Source organism: Lissotriton helveticus, chromosome 4_1 (assembly GCF_964261635.1).
Source record: "Lissotriton helveticus chromosome 4_1, aLisHel1.1, whole genome shotgun sequence".
In the NCBI taxonomy this organism is placed as follows: Eukaryota; Metazoa; Chordata; class Amphibia; order Caudata; family Salamandridae; genus Lissotriton; species Lissotriton helveticus.
In genome coordinates this window covers 440,890,114-440,917,523 of record NC_136063.1, presented here as the reverse complement: position 1 = coordinate 440,917,523, position 27,410 = coordinate 440,890,114, and the positions used below count along the sequence as shown (strand labels likewise).

The 27,410-nt window shown below is 42.1% G+C and overlaps 1 protein-coding gene across 1 annotated transcript in view; it reads right to left on the bottom strand.

Annotated features, from left to right (window-relative positions):
- Positions 1-2,984: 2,984 nt before the first annotated feature.
- The window catches only part of CFAP418 (cilia and flagella associated protein 418), a 204,683-nt gene continuing 180,257 nt past the window's right edge, over positions 2,985-27,410 (bottom strand). Inside the window, exons 4-6 of the mRNA XM_078687004.1 lie at positions 26,747-26,812; positions 13,959-14,054; positions 2,985-4,368 (exon numbers count right to left, since the gene is read on the bottom strand). Of these exons, the coding sequence (XP_078543130.1) occupies positions 4,209-4,368; positions 13,959-14,054; positions 26,747-26,812 (322 nt within the window). The 3' untranslated portion in view covers positions 2,985-4,208. The remainder of the gene's footprint in view (positions 4,369-13,958; positions 14,055-26,746; positions 26,813-27,410) is intronic.

Genomic DNA, 27,410 nt, shown 5'->3' with positions numbered 1-27,410 from the left:
GTATTCTGCAGGTAGGGGTAACATTATATTTTGATATTTTAGTATTGAGAACATTTTATTTCTTGTTCTTTGAACAGTGCATCAATCGTGAAGGTGCAGCCATTGTTTCCAAGTTAGGGTTTCCTCCCATTAATTGTGATTTTTGTATTACGCCTAAGAGATGTGAGAGGAGGTTTTATAATCATGTTCAATAAGCTTAGCACTCAGTATGAAAAGACAAGTTTATTGATCAAAAACTGCACATCGATATGAAGGGCAAGAGTGAGTAGGGTGTAAGTAAAGCTCTTTAATCTATACACATATTGGTTGTGTTACTCTATTTGTGAATCAGACCTGTATCCCAACTGGTGCATCTAAATGGAGTTTATTTCCTTAAATCTGAGAAATCACCATTGATTTTATTTCTTGAATTTTTCTTGCAGATACTCTGGCTTGTTTAAGAGTTATTGTTATCCATCTGAAGACTTCATCAGGGATGGGAAGCATGTTCAATAGGTATATTGGTAAGGAGAGCAACATTTGAAGTGCGACAATATTACAAGCCAGCCTGGTGATAGGGATGATATGCTTCGCTTTGACAACTCAGTTTTATCAGGTTTGATTATGGGCTATAAATGTGTTCAGATCTTCATGCCAAAAATGTTGCAAAACGCTTATGATTCACATTGGCTAATGAAAATGGCATGCAATATCAAAGTGTCCGGGAGATTGCAATGCAACAAGCACAAAATGGTACAAACAGTTTCTTAACTATTCACACCCTAGAAATACATGACAATCTCCTCTTACAAATAGTAAATGATTTTCCAGGGTAAGAAAACCAATGCAGCGCCTCTTTATTTAAAGAGGGCAGAGGAATAATGTTCTGTACCTGAAAAAATTATTTCAAGGTGCTAATGCACACCACTAGAACTTGCCACTTTTGATTGTCTACCCAACAACCACAGCAACAGAAATATATGATTTGTGTAAAAGTCCTTGCATACCACTATAAATATCTGATAGTCCCCTAAAAAAAAGTGTACATTTATTCAAAAAATAGCCAGAACCCTGTGATATGCAGACACCGGGTTTTTGCAAATTCTTAGGGAACTGGTTCTCTTCCCTCTATACCTTAATTTGAACTATTGTGCCCAAATACCTTAGGAGTGTAAAGTCACATTTTGTATTTGCGTTAATTTACACAAGAAATTCTGTTTGCTCATAAGTAAAATGTAGTGATCAAATGTTAGTATTATGAGCAAACAAATGTCCTCATATGTGCAGGTTGTGCGAGTCCCAGGGTAGAGAAGCAGATTTAAGGAGGCGAAAAACCCCACAAACATGAGATTTTGTGGATATTCACAAAGGGCTAGGTTCACAGAGGAATGTGCAAAATTACGATGAACATAGGTGTGTTACCTTAATTCCATACTATATATTCCTATTCTGTATTCACAGATCTTTAATTTACACTTTTTGAAGTATAGGTCTGACTTCTTTGCAATTCACAGATTATTCCACAGATACTTCAGAAAAGCTGCTTCTGTTGAAATTTACAAGGAGTAATTCAATTTTTTGGGGGGGATTCACGATTACTCCCATTCAAAGTATCTTTGCATTTGCACATGTGCCAGGTATACGTTTATGCAACCATTGTCTGACCAAGCATAGATTAACTGTCTTTAAAATTCTTCAGAGGGAAATATTTTTCCCCTTGGAGAAACTTTTTTTCCACTGCATCCAGTTTTGAGGGCTTCCTTCAATACAGGTTTAGTCCTATCTTTTTCAAGAAAAAAACCCAAAAAAACAACGGGTGTATCCAATCCAGAGTTGAACTGTACCCGCGCAAATACATGAATACATTTAAACTCAAATCTGTGTACGCAGTCACCAAAAAAGACAGGCTTCCTTATCCTTAAGCACTTCTGAGCCAGTCCCTGGGAGCAAATGTTCCAGGAGAATTGGAGTACCTAACGAGGTTGGTGTGGGTGTAAAGAAGTGAGATCCTGATCATAAGGCTTCAGTGCCACTGTTTTGCCTCTTAGATCCAAGCCAATGCTGCCTTTTGATGGCCAGGTCTACCCAAATAATGGTCACATAATAAATAATTAAATTCACAGTGTAGAATCTGTAAAAAACAAAATAGCCACTTATTCATTGGAAGGACCTCAGTTCAACTCATTGCAGTGGGGTCTGGTTTAAAACGTGGCCAATTAATACTTTTAAGTAAGATTATTAGGACCGTGACCCATTTTGGTCAGGAATGATCAGAACTAGAATTTGCATAACTCATGAAACACAAATAAAATACTTATCCAATTATGAAAATATTAATAAAACTCCAATTTGATATGGACAGAAATATTAATAATGTTTGTTCATATCAATATTTTAAATATACCAATATTTGCGATACCAAAAATACAAAGATCGTGCTTGATAATAAAATCTTACCATCAGAACAACACACTTTCTAAGTAGATTAGGTTGTTTCTGTGCTAATACTGGACACACAGATGTCTGTAATAGCAAGTCGGGAGGCAAAAGAATGGTGTTGAAAAAAGAAGCACTATTAAAAGCAAATATGATCATAGCCGGTCCAATCTATGTGATGGAAATGCACAAAGCAGAGTAGACATGGCTCCAAAATGTATTTAAGATAATTCAAACATCTTAACCTACATCTCTTTCTAATGTTTGGTGAAATGGTAAGCCCAGACCTTCTATTAGATATTTCTCTTCAGTAACATTGAACAATGCCCTCAAAACACAAGTTGCTTTCTGGTTCATCAATTTTAAAATCCCAACTGCTTAACTGTAAAAACGTTGAGGCTAGCTACTGTACATATCACGAAGAAATATAAAAACATTTTTGATTTACATTTTAATGATGTGCAACAATTTAGCAAGTGGAACGTTCAAACTGTTGGAACCTACAGAATCATTTGACTTCATACTTATAACAGAACCTGTAAATATTAAAAGCAAAGAAGCCCACTTCATTGCAGATATAAAACACACTTTAATATACAATATGAAATATGTGCATGTTTGTATATGAAGGATACACTTTGGGTTTTCTAAGTCAAAGGTAATTTTCAGTCTGACTCAAAACAACATGCAACATGCATGTACTTTAATTTACAAAGAACTACAAGACAAGAAATATATGCAAATTCAGTTGAAAACTTGTAAACACCTCTCCTCATGAAATATCCGCTAATAGACATATCATAGGCCTAATACGCTGGTAATTAATTCTAATTACAAATCTAAATTATCAAACAAAAACACATATGTAAATCACATACTTCTCTTTTCCCAAATTTGGTTGGCTCCATCATTTGGAGAACTTTGCTCATTTAACAAGAAAGAAATAATCCTTACAGAAAAGGAGCATAGTGTGCGTCATCACATTAGCAATACAAATAATTTGGAAAAACGTCTTTTCACAACATTGTTGTTTCTACATGACTTGCAGGAAATGAGTATAATAAACTGAGAATCTAACAATTAAAAGTATTTTTAAAAATCTATAAAAGTCTAGGTAGAATAAATTATACAATATAATAAGGTACATTTTTAGCACACTCAGATCCTGTTGGAAATATGTGATTGCTCTAGATCATGATACAATACTGATGAAAAAACCTGAAATAAAATTCTACATGTCAAGCTTTTCCTTTGATATTTTTAAGATAATGTTTCCTTTAAAGAAGCACTCATTAAAAACAAATCAAACAAAGTAACGGAGTCTAGTTTAGAAATCCTTGGCAGTAAAGGACATGCAATATCTTGATATTTATATTGTAGCAGCTAGGTGTTGTAGATTTCAGTTTTGGTGAATGCTGGGATGTATCACTGCCATTCTTTGTACTTGTAATAAAGAAGATATCGACAGAGAACCCTTCGAAATGTGGCTAGCAGATAGTCTTCAACAATTATAGTACTTACACCATGTGTCGTATATAAATATCAGGTTAGCTCGATGTGTCTCCCATGTTTTCAAGCAAGGTACAGTTAACCAACCATGACAATTGTTAGAACACAATTAGATGGATATTACGGGTGCATTTTGCCATTACCATTCGGACACAATTTATATTTGCAATTAATGTTGCACCTTAATTCTGGTACACCGCATATTTAATTGGTTTTCTTCTAAAATATACTGCTGTATGGATTCTGGTAATAATTCAAAGTGAAAGTCCACTATATAAATGAAGTCACTCTGTATGCTTGCCACACACCCAGCGAAGCTGCTGATCTAGTTGGAGGTCGGTTAGCTGCTGAATGGACCTCCAGCTACATTGACAAGCATATGCACGGGATCCTCTTTTTCTTATCATTTTGCTTTGTAATTTCTCAAGCTCAGGCATGCTGTTCCTACAAAGAGAAATAAAAATGTTAGCAAGTCGCTGAAATGGGACTATTACTAAAACATTACAAGATTAGCTTTCCACAAGTGTGTTGTTTCCAATTCAACAGATTGAAAGATGGTGAAATGGATAAATAAACTACTTGCAAATAAGACAGCAATAAGGGAGATGTACAGGAAACTGTAACAATAAGAATAGTTAAATCAAGGTAAGGAACTCGCAAATGTGATCTGCTCACATAGAACATCTAACAGACAGGTATTCCAAGGTGGGTCCAGGGGCAAAAGTTGATGCGGTTTACTAAAATCCTGTGCCAAGACACCCTTTGCTAGCAGCGCACCTTATAAATCCATTCATCGCATGCATTTTTACACTCCACCATGATGAAGTAGGTTAATGGAAGATACTTCCAAGGTGTTGAGTACCTCTCAACCAGCAGTGGAGGTGTAGCAGGTGTAGATAGTCAAATAGTTGGACCTGCTTGAGTTTTAAATAACCTGAATAGATCGAGTAGGCCTCTCAGGCTACTGGTCAGATTTCTGTATTTACCGAAAGAGAGGTTGGCTTCGAATCAACAGCACATTGTAGATTTCCAAAAGTGCTTCAGAGAATCAGTATACCAGCATCTAAGTAATAATAACAGACAACAGAGTTATACAGCCTTCTCCCTTAACACAGCATCTGTAGTAGGAGGTCCCAGCTATGATCGGATATATATAGCAAAGGCTAAGGGAGTGATTGCACTGATTTCAAGCTAGTGGTGATAGCAACCTGGCAGGCTATTCAGGAAAAATATGAAAAGCATGGGTCACCTGGCACGAGGAGATCTCGGATATTACATATAACATGTATAGTGTGTGTGAGAGGTAATCTTAGCATTTGAAACTGGACCCAATACACAACTTCTGAATAATCAATTTGTTACAGCATAGCAATAATGTAAGCAGCAATTTGGGTACCCATGATTATCTTTGTTCAGAAGCCTTACTGTGCCCAGATGTATCTCATACTGACATACTGTAGTAATGCTTATAATGTTATTTTTAGAAGTGCTTCTTTAGCAATGATAGAACTGTTGTAGGTCATGCATAGAATGTGTGTATGTCACTATGCTTGTGTGTGGAGTGCTGGTCAGTCTGGAGTTCGTTTACAAGCTGGCAGCACCTTTTTATCTGTACTGCATATCTTGAGGAATAAAGAAGATTTATCACCAAACTTGGTGGGTATTCATTCACTACAAATTTGGCGACGAGGGAAACTGGCAATTTTCTAATGAAATTGATATCCTGCTTCATACAACTCTACATTTGTTATCCTGGATTCAAGAAAACTCTTCGTTTCAAAGAAAACTATTCGTTTCTCTTCAAAACAGCTGTGCCTTAGTGCGGTGAGACTTTCATTTATCTTTTCAAAAAGAATGAAGAAAATGAAGAAAACCACTTTATTTTAGCTTCCTACCCACTCTGCATCTTTCAAACGCCACCGTTTCACAAACCGCTACAGCGTGTTAGCTCCCGCTCCAGTGAGTTTGAACGTCGCGGCATCTTGCAGAACCTTCCTTTGTCATCGCGCGTCAGTGCACTGCTCATCACTACTACATGCGCATGGAATTGTGGGTACTCGCGCATTGAATTGTGGGTACGACCCCACGTAAGGTCACGTCGGCGGCCATTTTAGATTGGTTTTATGCCGATTTTTCTTCATTTTCATCGCGTTTCACACCGATTTGATTCTGGACTCTGGCAATTGCTGTTTTCTGGTATTTATAAACGTTTATCAGTATTATTTATTTTGACAATATCAAATTCAAGTAAGGTGCTGCCTGCAATAATTTTTGTATCTTTCCTCAATAAGATAAAACAGATATACATTGATATTTACATATATTATTTTTTTCTGGGTTTGTGTCATTATGCCTGACACTAACAGTGCCATTTCTTCTGGTGAAAAGCCTGTACATGGCCTGAACCTAAATGCTCCAAGAGAATTTTTAGTTGTTCCTGGTGATCCTCCTGTTGCTTGGTTAGATTGGAAAGAATATTTCTTGAACTATGTTGCAAATCTTGAAGATGTTAGTGGACCTTTCACTCCTGAAAGAAAAAAAAGGATTTTATTATTAGGTCTTGGCCCTGAAGGATTAAGAATCTACAATCAGTTGGACAAGACTGATAGATCTGCTGGTGACATTGATGTTTTCAATTCAGCACTTTTGGATATCGATGATTATTTCTCTCCTTGTGTTTGCATTGCTGTCACCAGACATTCCTTCTTTCAACGCAAGCAAAATAAATCCGAATCAGTTGAGGATTACGTTTCCGCACTTAGAAAATTAGCTGTTAAGTGCAAATTTGCTCAACTTCATGATGATCTTATTCGAGATCAAGTTGTCATGTACACTAAAACTAAAACCATTCAGAATAAACTATGGGTTGAAGGTGATGGAACTTTGAAAGAAATTATCGCCATGGTTAAAAAAGCTGAACTCTCAGAACGTTGCGCAAAGGCTTCTCTTTCCAGTGAGAAAAAGGAAACTGAAATCGTAAACAAAATTTCTGAAGGGAAATCTTTTATTAGAAGTAACAAAGATTTCAGGTCTACTAATGCTAAAAAAGAAAATTTTGACTATAAGAAAACCTCTGAACCTGTGTGTTATAGATGTGGTAGTCATTCTCACCTTGCTCATTATCCTAAGTGTCCTGCTAAGAACACTAAATGTCTGAACTGTGGGGTTATGGGGCATTTTGCTAAGGTCTGTAAAAGAAAAGTCTTTAAAAATTCAAAAGGTAAGATTGCTTGCATTCAAGAGGTAGCACAGGATTGTACCTCATCTTCTGATGAAGAAGTTCTACTTGTACAAAATGCAGTTAAAAAAAAGGTAGTATTGAACATTTCTGATATTGATTCTAGTAAACCCTTATGCCAAGTCTCATTAGGTGGAGTCATGACGCAACTTGCTGCAGATTCTGGGTCACCCTATACTATTGTGAACAAGAATGTTTGGGATCAGAAATTTGTTAACCAAATTGGAAGTTGGTTGGAACCTTCTGATATCTCACCTGTTAGTTATACCGACAACACAATAGAGATTTTAGGGTTCAGACTACTAATTTTCAAGTTTAAAGGTATGCATGCCACTTGCAAGTTGTATGTGTCGAAGGATGGTCCTTCAGTGTTGGGTTGGAGGGATCAAAAAAGTCTACACATAATTTTGGATCCCAATAGCAAGGAACAAGTGTTGGTTTCCTGCATAAGTGAAGACACCAAGAAATGGGTGATTGATGAGTTTCCTTCTGTATTTACTGGCACTATTGGCAAGCTGAAAGGTTTTACACATCAAATCAGACTTAAAGACAATGCTATTTCTAAAATTCACAAAGCCAGGAATATTCCTCTCATCATTAGGGATGAAGTTAAATCTGAACTTGATAAATTGTTAAATGCTAATATTATTGAGACTGTTGAAGCAGCTGAATGGGTTTCGCCATTAGTCGTCGCACGCAAGGCCAATGGCAAGGCCCGTTTATGTGTGGATTTGAGATATTTGAACAGTCAAATTTTGGTTGATCAATATCCACTTCCACGCATTGATGAAATGTTGTCCTTAACCAAAGATGCAAAAGTTTTTTCCACTTTGGACCTATCAGCAGCTTATCATCAGGTTGTTCTTGATCCAGAAAGTAGACATCTTACATCATTTGCTACTCCATTTGGATGTTTTCGATTTAAAAGAATGCCGTTTGGCTTAGCCTCTGCTGCGGCAGTATTTCAGAGGCTAATGACCAACCTTTTTGGAAACATCAAAGGGGTAATCTTTTTCCAGGATGATATTTTAATTATGGGAAAGGATAAAGATCACCATGACAATCTCCTGAGAAAAGTTCTTAAGGTTTTAGCTGATAATGGTTTGGTTGGGGAGCTCAGCAAGTGCAAGTTTTCAAAGAGCTCTGTTACGTATTTAGGTCATGAAATTTGTGATGAAGGGATAAGACCTAAAACAAAATTAGTTGAAGCAATAGTGAATTCACCTGAACCTAAGTCCAAGGATGAACTCAGATCATTTCTTGGTTTAGCTGAATTTTACTCTAAATTTGTTAATCAGTTTTCACAGAAAACATTTCACATGCGTGTTCTCATGAAGAACAAATCACCTTTTGTTTGGGATGAGAAATGTAGTGCTGCATTTAAAGAAATCAAATATGCCATAGTGAATGCGCCTATGCTACAAGGTTTTGACCCGTGCGCCAAAACTTATTTGACCACTGACGCTAGTGGAGTTGGTTTGGGGAGTGTTCTCTCACAGATTTCTCAACAAGGTGATGAAATTGTCATAGCCTTCGCTTCACGATCATTGTCACCTTGTGAGGAAAAGTACTCTGTGATCGAGCGTGAGACGCTTGCTGTGGTATGGGCAATGGAGCACTTTCGTAAATTTATTTGGGGTAAACAGTTTATTTTACGTTCAGACCATAAACCTCTGACCAAGCTCCTCACTACGGAAGGTTTGTCCAGAGCTTCAGCCAGGATTGCTCGTTTATCCATGAGACTCCAAGATTTCATTTACACTATTCAGTATGTACCTGGTGCAAAGAATGTGGTCGCTGACTTCTTAAGTAGATTACCCTTACCAATGAAGGAAATTGATTTGAACTCTTGGAATGATTGTTGTGTTGCTGGAATTTTTTCTGATCCTCATGGCTTATCAAAGGATGAGTGGAATTCAGCTTCTGGCAAGGATAATGTTCTTGAAACAGTTAAAATAAAAGTCAACCAAGGTTGGGTTGTCTTAACTAAAACTGACAGTCAATTGAAGCCATTCTGGGAGGTCAAAGATGAACTCAGTCTTGACGGTGATTTCTTATGTCGTGGTGACAAACTCATACCACCGTTAGGAGTACGCCAAAAAATTATCTCTTTGGGCCATGAGGGACATCCTGGAATATCCAGAACAAAAAGAATTATAAAAGCCTTGTACTGGTGGCCAGGCATTGACTTGGAGATCGAAAGGTCTGTTCGAGACTGTGTGCAATGTGAGTGTTCTGACAAAAGTCAAAAAACGCTTAATCCCCCAATGTCCTCACTTAGGTGTCCCAAATTACCCTGGGAGGAATTAGCATTAGATATTATGGGACCTATTGTGTGGCAAGATGATTCTATCAAGTTCATCTTAGTCTTAGTAGATCTATTCTCCAGATGGATCGAATTGAAAGTAGTTAACAGAGTCAACACTGAAACTGTTATATCATTTTTGGATGAGTGTTTTATCAGAGAAGGTCTTCCTGCTTCTATTCTAACTGACAACGGCGTTCAGTTCAAATCTGATACCATGAGGGTATTTATGGAATCATCTGGTATCAAGCAAAGATTTTCTGCTGTTTATCATCCCCAAGGCAATTCTGTTGTAGAAAGGGTCAACAGGGTTATTAAAGGAACCTTGCAATTAGCCAACAAGAACAGAAAAAATTGGTATGGCGAACTTGACAAAATGTTATGGTCTTATAGAATCACTATTCATGAAACGTGTGGTGAAAGTCCATTTGGTTTAATGAGAGGCAGATTTCCGTATTCCAAATTAAATCCTGTGTGGATGGGGAGAAGCAAAGAGTATGCTTGGAATTCTGACAAGGTCACAGAGAATATTTGCAAATCTCAGGATAAAAGCAAATTGTATTATGATAGAAAACATGGTACTAAAGATACTCACGTTGAAGTTGGCCAATTGGTTAGAGTTAAATCTTCCAAGAAAATTGGGAAGTTACAACCTAGATTTTCTGATCCCAAGACAATCACTAAAGTAATGCGTAATACCGTCTTGTTAGATGATGGTTCCATTCATCACATGAGTAAGATTGCTTTTGCCAGAGGGTCTGATCCTTGTAAAAACAAGAAGGGGGATGTGTGTGGTGACTTTTGGTGGTTGACTCCAGTTGTGTCCTTGGATTCCAGCACAGATTCTTCTGACGGAGACAATATTGTTAGTCAGTCTTCAACTCCCTCTGACGGTGACAATATTGTTAGTCAGTCTTCAACTCCATTTCCTGGATCTGAGTCTTTGGTCGAAGAACCTCAGAACGTTGGTAAAGAGCCTAGTTCTGTGCCATCTTCTTCTCTAATTCAATGTGATCACAATCCTCCTGTCGCTGAGAGTTTGCAACCTCTTGTTCTTACCAGAAGTGGTAGAAGTGTTGTTACTCCAAGATTTTTAAATGATTTTGTCTGTAAATAATTCTTTAAGTTGATTTTGTTTTTTTATTATTTTAGGAGGAGGATGTGTAGTAATGCTTATAATGTTATTTTTAGAAGTGCTTCTTTAGCAATGATAGAACTGTTGTAGGTCATGCATAGAATGTGTGTATGTCACTATGCTTGTGTGTGGAGTGCTGGTCAGTCTGGAGTTCGTTTACAAGCTGGCAGCACCTTTTTATCTGTACTGCATATCTTGAGGAATAAAGAAGATTTATCACCAAACTTGGTGGGTATTCATTCACTACACATACCTAACTCAGTGAGCAGACTCCAGAGCGCCTCTTTCCAATCTCTTTGATTCAATTTAACATTGAAGTCCCAAGCCGCACCACTGGCGAGTACAGGACAAATACATCGTGTTTAGGGCACTGTTACAGCCTCTGTGGGGTTTGTGGAGGCTGAGCACCACTCTTCTATCTGACTGCGGTCCCTGAGCCAAATGTATTCATTTGGAGATGTGATGGGGGGAAAGTTTGACGATTCACAACTTCACCTAGCAGCTGCAGGTAATGATGCAGTGCCAAGTCGTCAAATCTTCTTCACTCCATTAGGATTATGATGAAAAAAAGCAGAGTGGGTGTCATCTTGAGAGAAGCTCTCCCAACACGAGTGAAAGGCTACGACTGTTGGTTAACATTTACTTCCCTGCATCCAAATCACGGTGATTGGTGACTACAGCTGTTCCCATTACTGAAACCGTAGATTAGGAACTTGGAGGAGTGTTTAATCATTTTGTACAAGGAATTAAGGAATGGAGCTCCACTGCCAGCCTACACGTTTCCTACATTGTTATTAGAATTTATGAATTTGTTTGTTATTTGGCACCCTCTTAAAACGCATCCATGAGACACGATCATCCCATGTGATACTGCAAAGATGTAGAACACTGTTAAGCAATGCAGAAACGGCATTTGACACGACCATGTGGGCTTTTCTGTGTTCACTTCTGCAATTTATCTGAGGGACCTTGCTATCCAAATGATTCTGGCTTTACATACTTATCCACCTGCTAGGGTCAATGGAGCCCTATCCTTCTGCTTCCGATTTGAACAAGGACAAGACAGGCATGACATCTAGTCCCACAGTTCTTAGCTATTTACTACCAACGGACAACGATCAGGAATGACCCCGATAGTACAGGAATTCATTTAAATTTGTTACATGCAAAAATGCAACCTATGTGTATGATGTTGTAATTTTTTACCAAATAGACCCATAATTAATGATCAACTTTATTGTACACAAATTAGATGCAGATGTTTCAGGCTAGTCCCAGAGTAAAGAGAAGATGTGGAAGAAGGACTTAGACTGTTTTTCAGCAATGCTTTGTCCTATAGGTCTACAGTGGCAATCTGTATATATGAAGTATCTTTGTATCTGGTTCTTTGATGAGCTGCAGCGTTCGACTAGACAATTACTAATTTAGTGGGGAATAATGAATCACTGAAAATTATGATAATATGCACTTTTACATTGTTGTTGTTTGATTTCCACCAGGCTCTCTCAAAAATGTTTTGTAATCTGCATACACTACATCTGGCTTTTCATGGCACTTGAAAAAGCCCAGGATCTAGCTAGTAAGCCTGCGATTTAAGACACAATTGGGTGATTCAAAACTGTACTACATATCAAAATACCATTCCTCAATCACTATGGCACCCGCAGGTTCTATTATAAGCACCCCAATTCTGTCTATTGATCCCCATTCGGAAAGAACTGAGGGACCCATTCATATATTTGCTACCAGACCATTAACAATACCGTTTTGATACCCTTGTTTTTTATATTTATTTACTCATTTATTTTACTTCTACAATGCTGCCATGCTATTGTTATAGATATTTAATATATTATGTCTTTATGTCCTATCTGCAAAGGTATTTTCTAAAGCCTCTTTCTCATATTTTCTATGTTCGGTAAATGACATATTGCAAGTGCACCTTTGCGTCAGATTTGCTTATTAGGAAAAGTGCACCCATTACAATTCTCTATGTGGAAATTGTTATACACGCTAATACTTCTGGTACTCTGCAACAGTTACAGAATATTAGTAATCGCAGAATTCTTACAGAATTAAAAAAAAGTCTATCTCCAAAAGTAGGTATACATTTACAGGTGGAAAGAAGCAGCTTTTCTTCAGAGATTTTTGCGATTCGGACACTCTGTATTTGAGTGTAAGACAAGGAGTGACTTGACATGTCATAAAGATTCATTCGGTATCGGAACAGGACAACAGCATTACAGGCAATCATGCTAAGGACCACAGGCCCAACATAGATGCTGTATTACAGCACAAGATAACAAGAAGGTGAAGTTTGGACAATGGTCTGTTCCTCCTGCAATATTATTTTATGGAAAACACTCAAAATAATATTTTTTCAGTTCTCTTTGGAAGCCAGGACTCAATAAAATAAAAGGCAAACGACAAAAAACAATTGCATGAATGGAGAACAGGTTGGATTTTTGGTAAGACACTTCTGGAGTAGGTCATTTGCCAATGCGACAGTTCTCATTATATGGAATGACACATTTTAGGCTAATCACAAACAATAGGTGCTTTTTGTGGTGCACCTAAGAATCCTGCTATCTCTCTAAACCCGTGCACAAGAGCACCTCTTTGGTATTTCAAAGAGACTTGTAGCACAGCTGCAAAGGATCCAAAATGGTGCAGCCAGGTTTTCTGCAAAGAAACTGAGGACAACTGTACACGTTAATAATAGCTGGCAACACAATGAAATCTCTGAACATCCAAACTCCATTGTAGTCGCTACAATGGAGACCATGCTCAACAGCTCTGTGCAGTATAGAAGCTCTGCAAACACATCCATGAAATAAGGGTCTATAACAACAGAAAGTTTGGTAAGAGTTTGCATCTCCCATCTATTTTTTATTTCTAAAAAACCCTTATAAGCAGTGCCAAACCTGCGCATACTTAAATTCATAATATACGTTAACTTTCCTAGTTAAAGCTCTGTATAGCTCATTCACTACGTCACATTGAAGGAGGAAGGCAAGGGAGAAATCACAGTGCTGTGGTTAGGTAGGTTATCATAAACGTTAAATCTATAACCAAGAAATAGTGGAGTTCCCTCCACAGTCCCCAAATCTCCTTCCTGCAGCACCAGAGCCTCTCAAGGCCGTCATTGGGAGAAACAGGAGATTCTCTTTACCACAGCGAGCTTTCCCATGTGGAGGAAGGACCGTCCTATCTGCAAGTCGACATAGGGACGACAACTGCAAATATCTCTGCCTCTGACTATCTGCATCCAATAATAAAACAGCATTCAGATGCTGATACAGCAAACAATGATTTATTTTGCAATAGAGTTCAATGCAAGACTTTTTGCAACATACCTGAAGAACAGATAATCACATGATTTGTCCCACTGATAGTCATCGTAGGCTGCAACTGAGAAATCGCAAGCGGTGCAACGCAGACGGCTACATGTTCTGGACAAGGTGAAAGAAAAGGTCATTTACTGTCCAGCTTTCAAATGTACACACAACATCGCAAGGTATTTTTATTAAGTGATTTAAGTAAATCAAATTAATAAAAGGTTAATAGTAAATACGATTGCACTACAATTTGACTCGGAACGACTGACCGATAATACCTCAGTCAAGGCGGGGCATTATAAAACATGATAGGTTCCCCTGCAAAATGTGGAGAGGGGTCTTTGAGACTCCCATTTCTCCCAGATAGAGATAGCATAGGGTTGAGAGGGGACTCTCTGAAGGGTGGGGCCCCCTACTTTACAGGGGCAGCAGGGGCCAGTGTTACGCCTCTAACCTCAGAACTTAATAGCATAACTTTGTACAAGGACTGGTAATCAAAAGAAGCAAGGAACATGGAATATTTGCTTTCTATAAATGACATACAGACAACGACCTACACAGCTATTTGCTGAGTGCATGTATCACACTGGAGACGACCAAAACCATGTAATATAAATAGCAACATACATCATATAGCATATATTTAATAGATGGTTCAGCATTGCAAACTAATACCTTTCAGTTTTGCTTTCAGGGACGGTATATTAAACTGCTAGATTATTATTATTAAATATGATAAGAAGTGTTCACATATGCAAGGTAAGTATCCAGAACATCCATCTCATTATCGCATTAATTCACTATTGCAGTGAGCTCAACAGCTGTCTTAGTGCATTCTTTACAAGTTGGACTGGAACGGTTCTAGAGCAATTACCACTGACTGGGATTGATTCAAGCATTCCATCATGTTTCTGCATTTCTCAGCTGCTGCATGTTCACAAGTTGGGGGAAAATCAACTCTCCCTTTCTCATGGGAAACTTGTAGGGTTTAAACAACTTAAATCATTACCTCCCTTCCTCTGAGGTGAGGCGGCGGTTGTGTCACGGAGATAAATACACTAACCGCGCCCCTGCGAAAGGTGAAGAAGCGAAACGAATCTACCCCTCAGCCCTTGGGCAGGAAGGGGAGACTCAGATACCAAATGCCCCACTCCCCAGGTACACAGGTCTTGTGGCTGCTACCCCACAGCCCTGCTCATGAATTGGACAGGACCCTGGACTAGCTGTAAGCTGATCCCCAACTTCCTTCATATCTAAAAAGCATAACAAGACCCAAATATCTATTGACCACCTCAACCCCAACCCCCTCCCTCGCCCACAAAATTCTCAAAGAAAATAAAGGTGGGGCGAAGTTTGACATGAGCGCTTATAGAGCCTTCAGCACAAATGAAAAAATCTATAGGGGGGGGGCATAACCTTATGTGAAACCCACTGCCATAAGCTCTTATCAGCAAGAAAAAAACTGGCAGACGTGCAATAACACTTTACACAATGTCATAACTTAATTGTATTTATAATCATTACACACACATTTGAGATCTAAAACCGTCAGCATAATACAATACACAATGCACTACCATGTGCTACCATATATGTAGGATGGTATAACATAGGATAACATCTCCAACCCATTAAACAACCAGTTGTGCCTTCAATGCCCAGCAATTCCACCAAATAACAATATGTTTCCATGTAAACAAATAATTACACAATCAGTAGTTCAATTCCCTGTCAGTACACCTACTTAGTCACACAGACCCTCTTACGAACTCCTGTTCATAAATAATCTGTCTTCAATTCGCATTTCCTTCCTTTTTAGTTGTTGCTCTGAACCCTATTAATACTCCATTAATCGTAACTCCATATTAAAACTTTAGCTTTTCCATATACAGTTCTGCATATGATGATCGTATTTATTTAGTGTAAACGCTGCCAAAATACAGCAAAGTACTATTTTGATTCAAAGGCTATGACTAACAAGTTACTTACCTTCGGGAACGCCTTATCTGGTGGAGACTGTATCTAGCTGCAGATTCCTTACTTTAGAATTATCCCCAGGCATCACTGGATCTGAAATAATTTTTGGGAGCAGTACCCCTGAGCACTGGTAGGTGGCGCTGTTCATATCCATGTGGCGTCGTCTGCATTGTCCATGCCGGAAGTGACATCCGTGGTGCAAATATAGGCACCCAGCGCACTGACATCAGTTTCTTTTCACAATTTTCCACGACAGGAGCACGGAGCCATGAAGAACGCTGACCACTGGAGTGTGAAATTTGGGCCCTGGATAGGGAACAGGCCTGTACCTAAAAATCTGTTTGCAGAGAGGGGAGGGTCAGTAAGGAATCTGCGACTAGATAGAGTCTACACCAGATAAAGCAGTTACCGAAGGTAAGAACCTTGTTAGAGACTTCTAGGAGCAGACTCCTTACCTTAGATTAGATACTTAAGCAGTACCTCTCCGGAGAAGGGTCTCGGTACCAGATTTGGACTAGAAAATCCTGCAGGACCAAATGGGCAAAGTGTCCATCTTGACAGACCCGACTGTCCAGGCAGTAGTTCTTGGTGAATGTGTGCAGGGAAGCCCACGTTGCAGCCCAACCGATGTCTAGGACCGGAACTCTGCGTGCTAACGCAGTGCTTTGTGCTGGTGAAATGAGCACACAAACCCTCCGAGTGTTGCTTCTTGGCCAGTGCATAGCAGATCTTAGCAATCCATCGGGAGATCGTTAGTTTTTCACAGCCTTTCCTTTCTTGGCTCCGACATACCCCACAAAGAGTTTATTGTCCACCTGGGACGGTCGTTTGCGGTCAAGGTACAACAACAAGGCTCTTTTTAGGTTCAACTGGTGGAGTCTTTACTTTTCCTTAGAGCTATGAGGCAGAGTGGTAAAGGTAGGCAAAGTGATGGACTGGTCTATGTGGAACGGGGTGACTATCTTCGTCCGAACGACCACGCTGGGCCAAAAGAGATGCACGGAGGCTGAAATGACAGCACCTGCAGTTCACTGAAACTCTAGATAGATGTAAATGCTACCAGAAAGGCTGTTTTGATGGTGAGGAGCCTAAGAGGGCAGTTATGAAGCAGCTCAAAGGGCGTGCACATTAGAAAAGTAAGAACCAAATTGAGGTTCCATTGAAGCATAACAAAGGGAGATGGAGGAAATGGGCTAAATCCCTTTAAGGAACCTTTTTTTACAAGAGGGGACTTGAAAAGGGAGGGCTGATCTTGCAACCGCAGAAAGGCTGAGATAGCAGATAAATAACCTTTCATTGTGCCCAATGCAGAGCCCTGTTTGGCCACGGTAGGGATAAACATAGGAACTTCAGAAAGGGGTGCAGATAAAGGGTCATCCTGTTTGTCTATACACCAAGCCACAAATCTGCTCCAACGGGCAACATATACTGTCTTGGTGGAGCGATGTTGAGCTGCCAAAATAATATTATAGACTTCGGGTGGAAGGTCAAAAGCGATCAACTGTCGCTGCTCATTCTCCATGCATGAAGGCGGAGCGTTGGCCGGTTCGGGTGGAGAACCCTCCCCTGCTAATGCGACAGGAGATCCTCCCGAAGGGGAAGCCTGATTTGAGCACCAATGGATAGACCTTTCGAGCCCAGTCCGGAGCAACAAGGAGGACTTGGGCCCAGTCGTTCCTGGTCTTCTTGAGAACTCTAGGCAGGAGTGGTAGTGGCGGAAAGGTGTACAGCGTCACTTGAGACAAAAAGCGTCTCAGAGCCAGAACTGCCTTGGAATCTCTAGCGAGCAGAATTGATGACACTGCGCATTCTTGGCAGTGGCAAACTGATCTAACCAAGGCTCTCTCCACTGTTGAACGAGACCACTGTGATCCGCTAGGCATCTTCAGAGGAACTTGTCCACTATGGTGCTCAGAGCGCCAGTCAGGTGTTGAACCAACAAGGAAAAACCCCAATGTTCCAGCCATGTCCAGAGACGTAGGGTCTCTTGATAGAGGGTTCACAACCCCATTCTGCCTGGTTTGTTGCAGTACCACATGGTGGTGGTGGTGTATGTGAACATCTGCACTAGCATTCCCTTGATGGATGGTAGAAATCCTTTCAACGGCAACAAGATTGAACAGAGCTCAAACAGGTTGATGTGGAGTCCGGATTCCACCGGAGACCAGAGTCTTCTGATCTCCACCTCTCCCAGATGGCTGCCTCAGCCTAGGAGCGACATGTCTGTCACTACCGTCGGATCTGGTTGGGGAAGGGCAAGGGGTCTGCCACTGACCCAATCGAGGTTCATCAGTCACCAGTGCAGACCTTCTGCAGTGCCCTCCGGGATCAGAACCATGTAGTAGAGATTCCCCTGATTCCACGCCCACTGGAACTTCAGGTCCCACTGCGGAGTTGGAATATGCCAGTGGGAATGTGTCACAAGCAGGATGCCGAAAGTCATGAGGCCCAGCAGCCTCAGAGTGAGTCTAACCCAAATCCAGGATAGCGAGCGGCTGAAATATCGGTATCATGCCCTGAATATCTGGCACTCGCCGCTCGGGATGATAAGCCTGAAACTGCACTGTACTCAGAACAGCTCTGATGAAAGGGAACATCTGAGAAGAGATCAATTCTAACTTCAGTGTATTGATAGTGAACCCTAGCAAGTGCAGGAGGTCCACCGTGGTCTGAAGGTGGGGGAGGAATGACTGGGGGGAGCCTGTCTTCAATAGCCAATCGTCGAGACAGGATAAGACTGGCACCCCAGATCTCCGCAGATGAGCTGCAACCACTGCCATCGCCTTGGTGAACATCTTAGAGGTGCTTGCAAGGCCAAAAGTGAGCACAACCAATAGAAAGTGCTCGTGGCCCACAGTGAACTGCAGGTAACATCTGTGGGCATCCAGGATGGTAATGTGGAAGTATACATTGTGCAATTCCAATGCTACCATCCAGTTTCCCAGGACCTTGGCAGACAGGACTTGAGTGAGCATGAGCATTTTGAATTCGTCTTTTTTCAGGAAGAAATTGAGAGGGCTCAAGTCTTGAATAGCATGAAGGCCTCTGTCCTTTTGGGGCACCAGAAAGTAATGGGAATGCCAACACCCTCTCTATGGCTCCCTTGGCGAAAGGAGCCTGCACTTTCTGGTGAAGCAATAAGATGAGGTCCTCCGTTAGTAGATCGTATGTAGGTGCCATGGTTGGAGGGGGGAGTCATAAAGGGGGGTGGGGATTAGCCTCTTTGGACAGTCTGCAGAACCCAGCTGTCAGATGTTATTGACCTCCAGTGGTGCAGGCAATGGCATATCCCCCCCCCCCCCACGAGGTGCCCATAATGGTCAGATGGCAAACTAAAGGAACTTGGAGGCTATGTCTGTAGGGGGTGGGAGGCTGGGGTGGGAGGTGGACTGGACCGCCCTTTGCCTACCTGATCCACAAGGTCTGTGGGTGCCACATCCTCTGCCACATAAGGACTGAGAAGTCTGCTGACCGTGGAAGATGGGCAGCTGGAGACGTGTCTGGAAACCCCTTCCATGGCAACAAAAGGAGCAGAAGGTGGACAGTGGTAAGCGAGAGGCAATGGAAAGTCCCAAGGACCTGGCTTCAGTCCTGCTTTAGCACAGAGTGCACCTTGTCTCTGAAGAGACGGGAGCCATCAAAGGGCAAGTCCATGAGCAAGGCCTGAACAGCTGCAGAAAAGCCAATTGTCCTCAGCCAGGTGTGGTGCTGTAAGGCCTCAGATAATAAAACTGCTTTGCCTAGTGAGGCGGTCGTATCCAGCACATAGCGACCTTAGCTGCTCTTTCCTGTCATCAATATATGAGGGAGTATGGCTCGGGCCTCCTCCGAGACCATAGGCAGCACCTGCGCAACAGAGTCCCAGAGTGAGTGGGAATATTGGCCTCGAAGGCAAGCGAGTTCACAGACTGCAGTGCCAGGCTTGCGGAAGAGAGCATCTTCTTCCCCAATGTAACCAGACTCCTGGATTCACTGTCCGAGAACGTAGTAGCGATTGCTCTAGGATTTACTTTGGAAGTGGAGGCTTGGACCACCAAGACCTCCGGGGTGAGCGAGTTGTGAGGAACCTGGGTCCCTTTTGGTGAGGCAATGGCGGCAGGCAATCAACCTAATCACCGGAGCTTCTGTGCAGGGCTTGGACAAGGCCCTGAGTTGTATGTCCGTGAGGGCTTCATTAAATGGGAGAAGTGGTTCAGCTGTGGTGACTCAGACCTGAAGTACCTCAGTTGAGACACTCGTCTTTACAGTCACAGTGGGTAGCTGAAGGTCTGGGACCCCAGCCGCCCTCCTCGCCACCATAGCGAATGAGGCTCCTTCCTCTGTAGCCACGGTAGGAGGAGAAACCCAGCCAGTATCTGGGTAGTTATCCAATCCACTGGCATCAGCCAGATCTTCACACCAGGAGTCCTCTGTGACTAGGGGCAGGTATTCATCCAGGGTCAGAGGCCCCTCCCAGTCATCCCCAAGTGCTAGCCCAAAGGACTAGGGCACAGGCTCCGACCTGGGTGGTCTGCCCCCCAGTTGGCACCAGAATCGGCGTCGGATTTGAGGATGAGAATGGGGATGGCACCGGCAGTTTAGCCGGCATCGGGGAAGGTTGACATGGTTTAACTAGTGCCAGTCTGGATCCAGTAGGTAGCCACTTCTGAGCCAGCGGGGCCGAGGATACTCCAGCAGGGATGGGCAACCCAAATATGAGGAGCATGGCCTCATAAAATTCATGAAGTTGGTGGAGGGGAAGGGGGGGGTGAAGTCACTCCGGCTCCTGAAACTCAGGGAGGTGTGGAGATGACCTAGGCGCAGGCTTATCCGCTGAGCCAGGCCTCAAATGCTGATGCTCCCCCGTATTATTGGATGACTTTGACGGGTGAGGCGAAGTCGAAGACCTCTTCGACTACTTGCTCTTCTACTGTTTGTGGAACACGAACGCCCAGAAGACGTTGATAGCGACTATGAGCGCTTGGAGTGGCACTTCGACTGATCCAGGGATCTTACTCTCAACCGGGATCGAGACAATCGCAGTGTCGCATGTCGAGCAGCAGGGAGCTTGAAGGACCACTTCCTCAAGGCCTTGGGATGTATGGTGAGACAATTGGCACAAGTATTTGTGTCCTGGTCGTTCTTGAGGCACCAAAGGCAGACTAGGTGTGGAACAGTAACAGACATTTGCCGGTGAGAGGCGCCACAGGACTTGAAACTAGCCTTCCTTGGGGCCTTCCCTGCCACACCAGAAGAAAGTCTCAAAAATCTTTGACAAAAGGGTATTAAAAAAATGAAAATAAAGTAATTCAAAAGGTGACTAGGGGTAGCTCTTCTACGGATCTGTGCTGACTGGTGTGGAAAGAAAAGAACTGATGTCAGCACGCTGGAGTAGCACCTATAATGGCGCACCTCACTTTTGGCACAAACAACGCCACGTGGAGCCGAACGACACCACCTACCGGCGTGCAGGAGTACTGCTCACAATTTCTTTTTTCAATCCAGTCTGACAGAAGGGGATCATTCTAAGGTAAGGTATCTGCAGGTAGAACTCTCTATCAGACACAGTAAACATGTGAATGGAATCGAAGCTGATTTGTAAAAAGCCAGAGTGGACTGATATTGCATCATCATGTTGTTTTCTTTAGAGATGGGTCTTCATCTCCTTCCAAATAGATTGTGTAACAGTAAGCACATTTGGCATGTTTCAGGCCTCCAAGAAAGGACTGGAGCAATGAGAACAAGATCATTCCTTAAAGCTGATTTGAGATCCTCGAGTCCATTTAATTTCATGTTGTCGCATTGTTACTGGCCCCTAAAATAACCCCTTGCATTAGCTTGCACAGCTGTTGTGAACAGAAACATCCTATTTGGTTGTTGTCACAAACTTAAATATAAACAAAGAATGTGCCATGGCTAATGGTGTATGGTATTGCCACATGCATATTATTGCTTTTAGTTTAGCCACTTTTTTCTATGGTGCCTATTTTATTGATCTTTACTTTGTTGTTAAGTGCAGGTGTTTCTCAAAACACATGCATTTATAGTTGAAGACTCATCTTCTGGATATACAGAATCTAAAAATCAGAATAAACAATAATCACATTGTTCTCTGGACAGTTGATCAGCAATTTACATTGCGAAGAAGATAAATTCATGTGAAGAGCTCCCTTCCAAATAGGCACCCCCACTCTTCCTGGAACAGCTGGATCCAAGATCTTTACTGCTCAGAGAGTATGGATTTATTTAAACTGAATTGGCTACTGACACCAATATTCTGCATTCAGACACTGTTCCCACATAATTTGGTATGCACCAGGTATCTTGAATATGGTTCAATAGAATTTAGAGTGTTCTCTTGATTGGGAAGGAAAAAAACGTAAGAGGACTGTGAGACTCAGCAGAAATAGATCACAACCGGTCACTTACAATACTGACATTGGCCCAAGGAAGGACATTTATTGCCCATTTATATTGTGCTTTGCATTCTGATTTCAATGTGAACTTAATAAACTAAGAATCAGGTGAGCACAGGATCCGGGACAGGGTCTCCGCGACAAGGATTGGGAAAACACACTGGAACACCCAACTCTGGTTTGCAAAAATGCTAGGTTCCAATGACAGCAAATCCACCTCCTAACGCTGGGACACTCTTTGGGCAGCTGTCGCGCTTTACAAGTCTTTCCTGTTGTTCTAGATAGAGCTTACCTAACATCCGAGCCTTTGAGTGATATACCAACATGTGAATATTCAATGCACCAGATGACGTTTAGTAGAGGCCGGGTTTTATCATGTGATGTGGTACTGCCAGCTGGTTGCGCCTTACTGGAACAAAATTGTATTGAGTTTGGTACAAACTGGCAGATCAGTCCTGCTTAACCCAAAGAGTTGTTTGCTGGTCTACAAACCCACCCCAAAAAAATTTAAATGGGCAATAGATTCGTAATTATGGCCCTTGTTATAGCAAATAGAACATTAACACAGCCTGGAAGTCCCCCAGATGCCAGAGCACACAGAAATGGGTTGGGTTAGTCATACATTGGGCCGAGATGGAGTTGGAAACTCCCCCTGGAGAAAACTGAAAAGGATTAGGCAAGCGGGAACACAATCAGAGCTGGGAACAGTAGTTATCTGCATTCTAGGAGTGCAAAGATCCCAACAACAATGGAACTTGAAAAACAGTATGAGGGGCTATTACATACAGTAGAACGGCAGTCGCCGCCTCAAAATAGGATATCTCATATGGGGAACTGTCCAATCGAACTGTTATACACAAGGGGCCCGTGGTGATTGGTTCAACAGTGGAGTCCTCGTCCTTCCCCTACCTGGGTCCCGCGTTGCGGGCCCATCGATTCCTTGGTCTAAACCTGGTACTCATTTTGGTGCTGAAAGAGCATGGCCAACCTCTTAACATAATATTTGTTATTGCTGGGAAACTGTTGCCTGTAATGTTATTAGCATTCATATAACCAAGATATTAATAGCATGTCATGGTAATTAATGAATTGCACAGAATGGCAAATAACGTGACATTGATATAATGGAACGGTGGCAACATTGGTAAAGTTTTTCTTTTCCTGAAATATAGTAAGTGGATATCATAGCATCAATCAGACTGGGATAGGTAGTCAATATCTCTGCCACCCGATCTGTAAAATGTCCATGGCTTCGTAGACTTTGTAGAATATTTGGTGATAAATCCTCATCAAGGATTAAGATTTGTGCTACAAGGCACAATAACCCACACACTTATTGTCCAGTGAATGATCACAGAATGGCTTGGAGAAAGTTTGCTTATTTGTGAATCTGTAAATGTTTCTAGCTATATGTCTCCTATTACAGCAGAAGGCAAAACAAAGCCGAGTCCCCTCAGGAGGGGATCTATGCTTGACAACGGAAGGTGAGGATTATCATTATCTGGCATGTGGTTCTAGCCTCTCGAAGGTAATTCAGATGGCGAGTAAAATTAATGGAATACTCCTACGAAACATACTTATAATACCTGTGACATTTCCTAAGTTTCACACTGTCAAAACCCTTTCAGAGGATCACAGGGCAAGCAGGAATTACTGGGCCCAACGTGGGTGTTGAGACCCTTTGCTACTGATCTCCCGGGTCCCCACCTACTACAGATCCTTCTCCTGGGTCCCCACCTACTACAGGTCCTGAGTAACTGGGCCAAGTACTGCCCGTTTTTGCCACTTGACTGATGGTAGCATGGGTCTAGAAGAGACTACCAGAAGAGGCCCAGGCTAGTCTTCATGAGACAAAACCTATGGTTAGCATTAAGAGTCACCTTTAATGCTAAGTTTGTTCTATTACCAAACAGGCATGCTGGTCAAATAGACTTACCAGACATGATGGATGCTGGCAAGTGCAGAATGACTGGTGTTGCCTCTCAGCGTGCTTCGGTCCCCTAATGCGGAGAGTCCATTACCTCTCGCGGTTGTTTTCTGATGACGTGTCGGGCATCCTTCAGTCTCTGGGTGGCTGGCTTTGGTGTCATACGTCCCCTCCCATGGTTCCTCACAATCAATAAGTGTTCCTCACAGCAGCCTGGGCAAACAGTCATGCCTGTGGTCAAAGTGGGATCACTGGTTGGCTCTGCACATGAGGGACGGTCCTCACTTCATGGTGGACCCCTAGCTGGCAAATAGAGGTGGGAGGGTCGCAGACTGGTGTCTCAAAATGGCAACGGCCCTTAATTCACTGTGGCCCCCAACTGCCATTCAGGGGTCGCAGACTTGTGCTGCAGCAACGGTGCCGACCAGGCTGGGCATCACACTATGCACACCAGGATCCACTCTGCAGGTTCCTGCTGGGCCTCACTCCTGCCATACACTCTCCTTCTCACCAGGTCCACTGATCTTGGCAGGAAGGAAGAAGGCTGGTGCTCCAGGCCCCGGGCAAGTGGTCTTGATCCTCAGTGATGGCGCCTCACCCAGCAGGGAGACTTGCAGAGCTTAGTCCCTAGTCCTGATTCCAGTAGCTAGAAGTCTTGGTGGTCTCCGCCTCTGTATAAGCTATTGAGCAAAGTGAGGGACTCATGTTTCCACCTTTACAGGCGAGATCCAGACACAAATGTGATTTAGTGTGTGATCCATCATACTTCAGGTTATGGGTATCTGGTCCTTTGAAGTGCTTTCTCCTCTGCCCTTTGTTAAAGGGACAGTCTGCCACAGCAGGAGTGTCTCCAGTTTTACATGACCCACAACACAGACCAAAGGAATACCTGGGAGGGGGGGCTGACAGGAGGGGGGATCACACCTGGCTGTTAGCTTTTACTGAAATATGTATCTTACAGGTTCAAAGGCCATATATCAAGATTCCATGGTCCACAGTGCCAACCTTACCAGGTTCACCTTCTCCCTGACAATGAGCCAAAGCCTCTCTTACCAGTAACTCTACCAGGAATCAGAGACCTTTCATATGCACACAGGATGCCCTGCTCTCCTTCCTTCAGTGTGTGCGTGTTCCCACCTCGCATATCATGTCTGGGGGTTGCCGTCTTCACCTCCACTAGCCATTCCACGCCCTCTGTTTCCAAAATGGAATCCACAGACCCCAATGTCATGTACCATCCACAGGCACACACATACCATGTGTTGTTCATCACTACACACAATCCAGGCAGGCCTCGAGTTAATTAAGTACACTGGAACTTTAAATGGGCCAGTAGGCACCACTCCAGTGACACAGGTAAAAAGGCCTACTAAACACACTACTGATTTATACTGAACACAAATAGGGTATGCTGCCACCACTATGCGCATGTCACTTAACTCCCAGTAAGGACAGTAGCTCTTTATCATTACGAGGGTAGTGTTTGGTGTGCCCTTACCAGTCTAACAAGACAGCATTACCAGAAGCCAGGCCATGCGTGACCCGTGTTTGCACATGACCAAAGGGGCCAGATTTCCATCCAGGTGGGGCACTTAGGTCAGGCATGCACGTCTGTCGTCATACAGTGGATGTTTCCGTCCCAACACACACATATCACAGCAACTAATGCGTAACTTACTTACCGGCTTCATCAGCAGTTACAAGTCATAAACTGAATTCTCCTTATAGATGGGAATAATTGTGGCTATTAATCAACTGAACGACACTCAGCTTGCCAATGCCAAAAGAATAAAAGGTTAATTTGGCCCGGTTGGTATTCAAGCCTGGAATTCTCAAGGTAGATACCTATCTCAGTGAACTATCGAATTAGTTTGTCTGCAATACTTCATTAGAAAAAAATATGTAGAGCAGGTAATATGTAAAGCAGGTATGCACATATGTATCTGGGGAATAAGTACAAGGAAAGCAGAGAGGCTTTATTGTTATGGTTCAGTGGACACTAAGGCTTGACCAAGGCTTTCACACTACAAAAGAAAAACATTAGATACACTAAATTAACAACATGGTTCAAGGGCTACGACACCCTTGTTAAAATCTTTCTTACACATTTAAAACAAATTATGAACAGTGCAATAGTTATAAAATACTAGTTCTCAGTTTTCAGTGTTTGCTGTGAAAGTAAAATCTTTGCGCAATACGTACTTTGGCAAAATTTGACCCATTCTGTATTATACAAGTTGCAAACACTGTGAAAAAGGACTCGCCCAGGTTTTTCCCCGACACATGCTTAGTATCTTTAATGTGTCCCCAGATGCAAAAGCAATGCGAAAAGAGTACAGTGTTCACAATTTCAGATTCACCTGATGAAATAGGTTTATGCAAATTAGCAGTTATCCCTGTCCTGGGTAAAACAAGGGTAAAGAGTTACAACGCAGGCATCTATTCTAGTAGTAATACCATAAAATGCCATAAAATGAACAATATTATTTATACTTCAGATTTCATACCTCTGTGAAATATTTGTTCCAAGACCAAAAGGTACAGAGCTTCCGCCAAGGTATACGGGGCAACATCTGAAATGATTCAAGAAGATAGATTTAACAGAGGCAGTCCCAAACGCCACACTGTGGCTACTTTGAACTACTTTCATACAGTCCTATCCAATACACTGAGGAGATGTTCTCCCAAGCGCAAGCATGGGCAAGTGCCTAGGGTATTCCCTCATAAACCTCTGTGCATTTGTCTCGGGTTCATTTCCGTTTTCCTGATATACTCCCATGATGTGAACATGGACTACAGAGTGGGGAAAGGGGACTGGACTTGGAGGAAGGTAGGTTGGAGGGCTCAGAATGCTAGACTCACCATGCTGAATTCCTTGGAATGCCTCCTACATGTTATGCCTGCCACTCAAGACTAATGAAGACATTCGCAAGACAGAAAGGTACACTGTATGGAAGAAGAACGTGAAGCAGTAACAACATACTCCAGAACAATTATTTCTCACGATGGCCTGCCAAACTGGAGCATCTGCTCTTGGACTGATATCCAAAGTCTACTTGCTACAAAAGAATAGAGGTTAACCCATTGCCTTAACTGTGATGGAATGAATGAAGGGATAAAAGGATAATTCAAACAGAACTGTACTCTAAGGTGCAAGACTTAGCCCAAGAC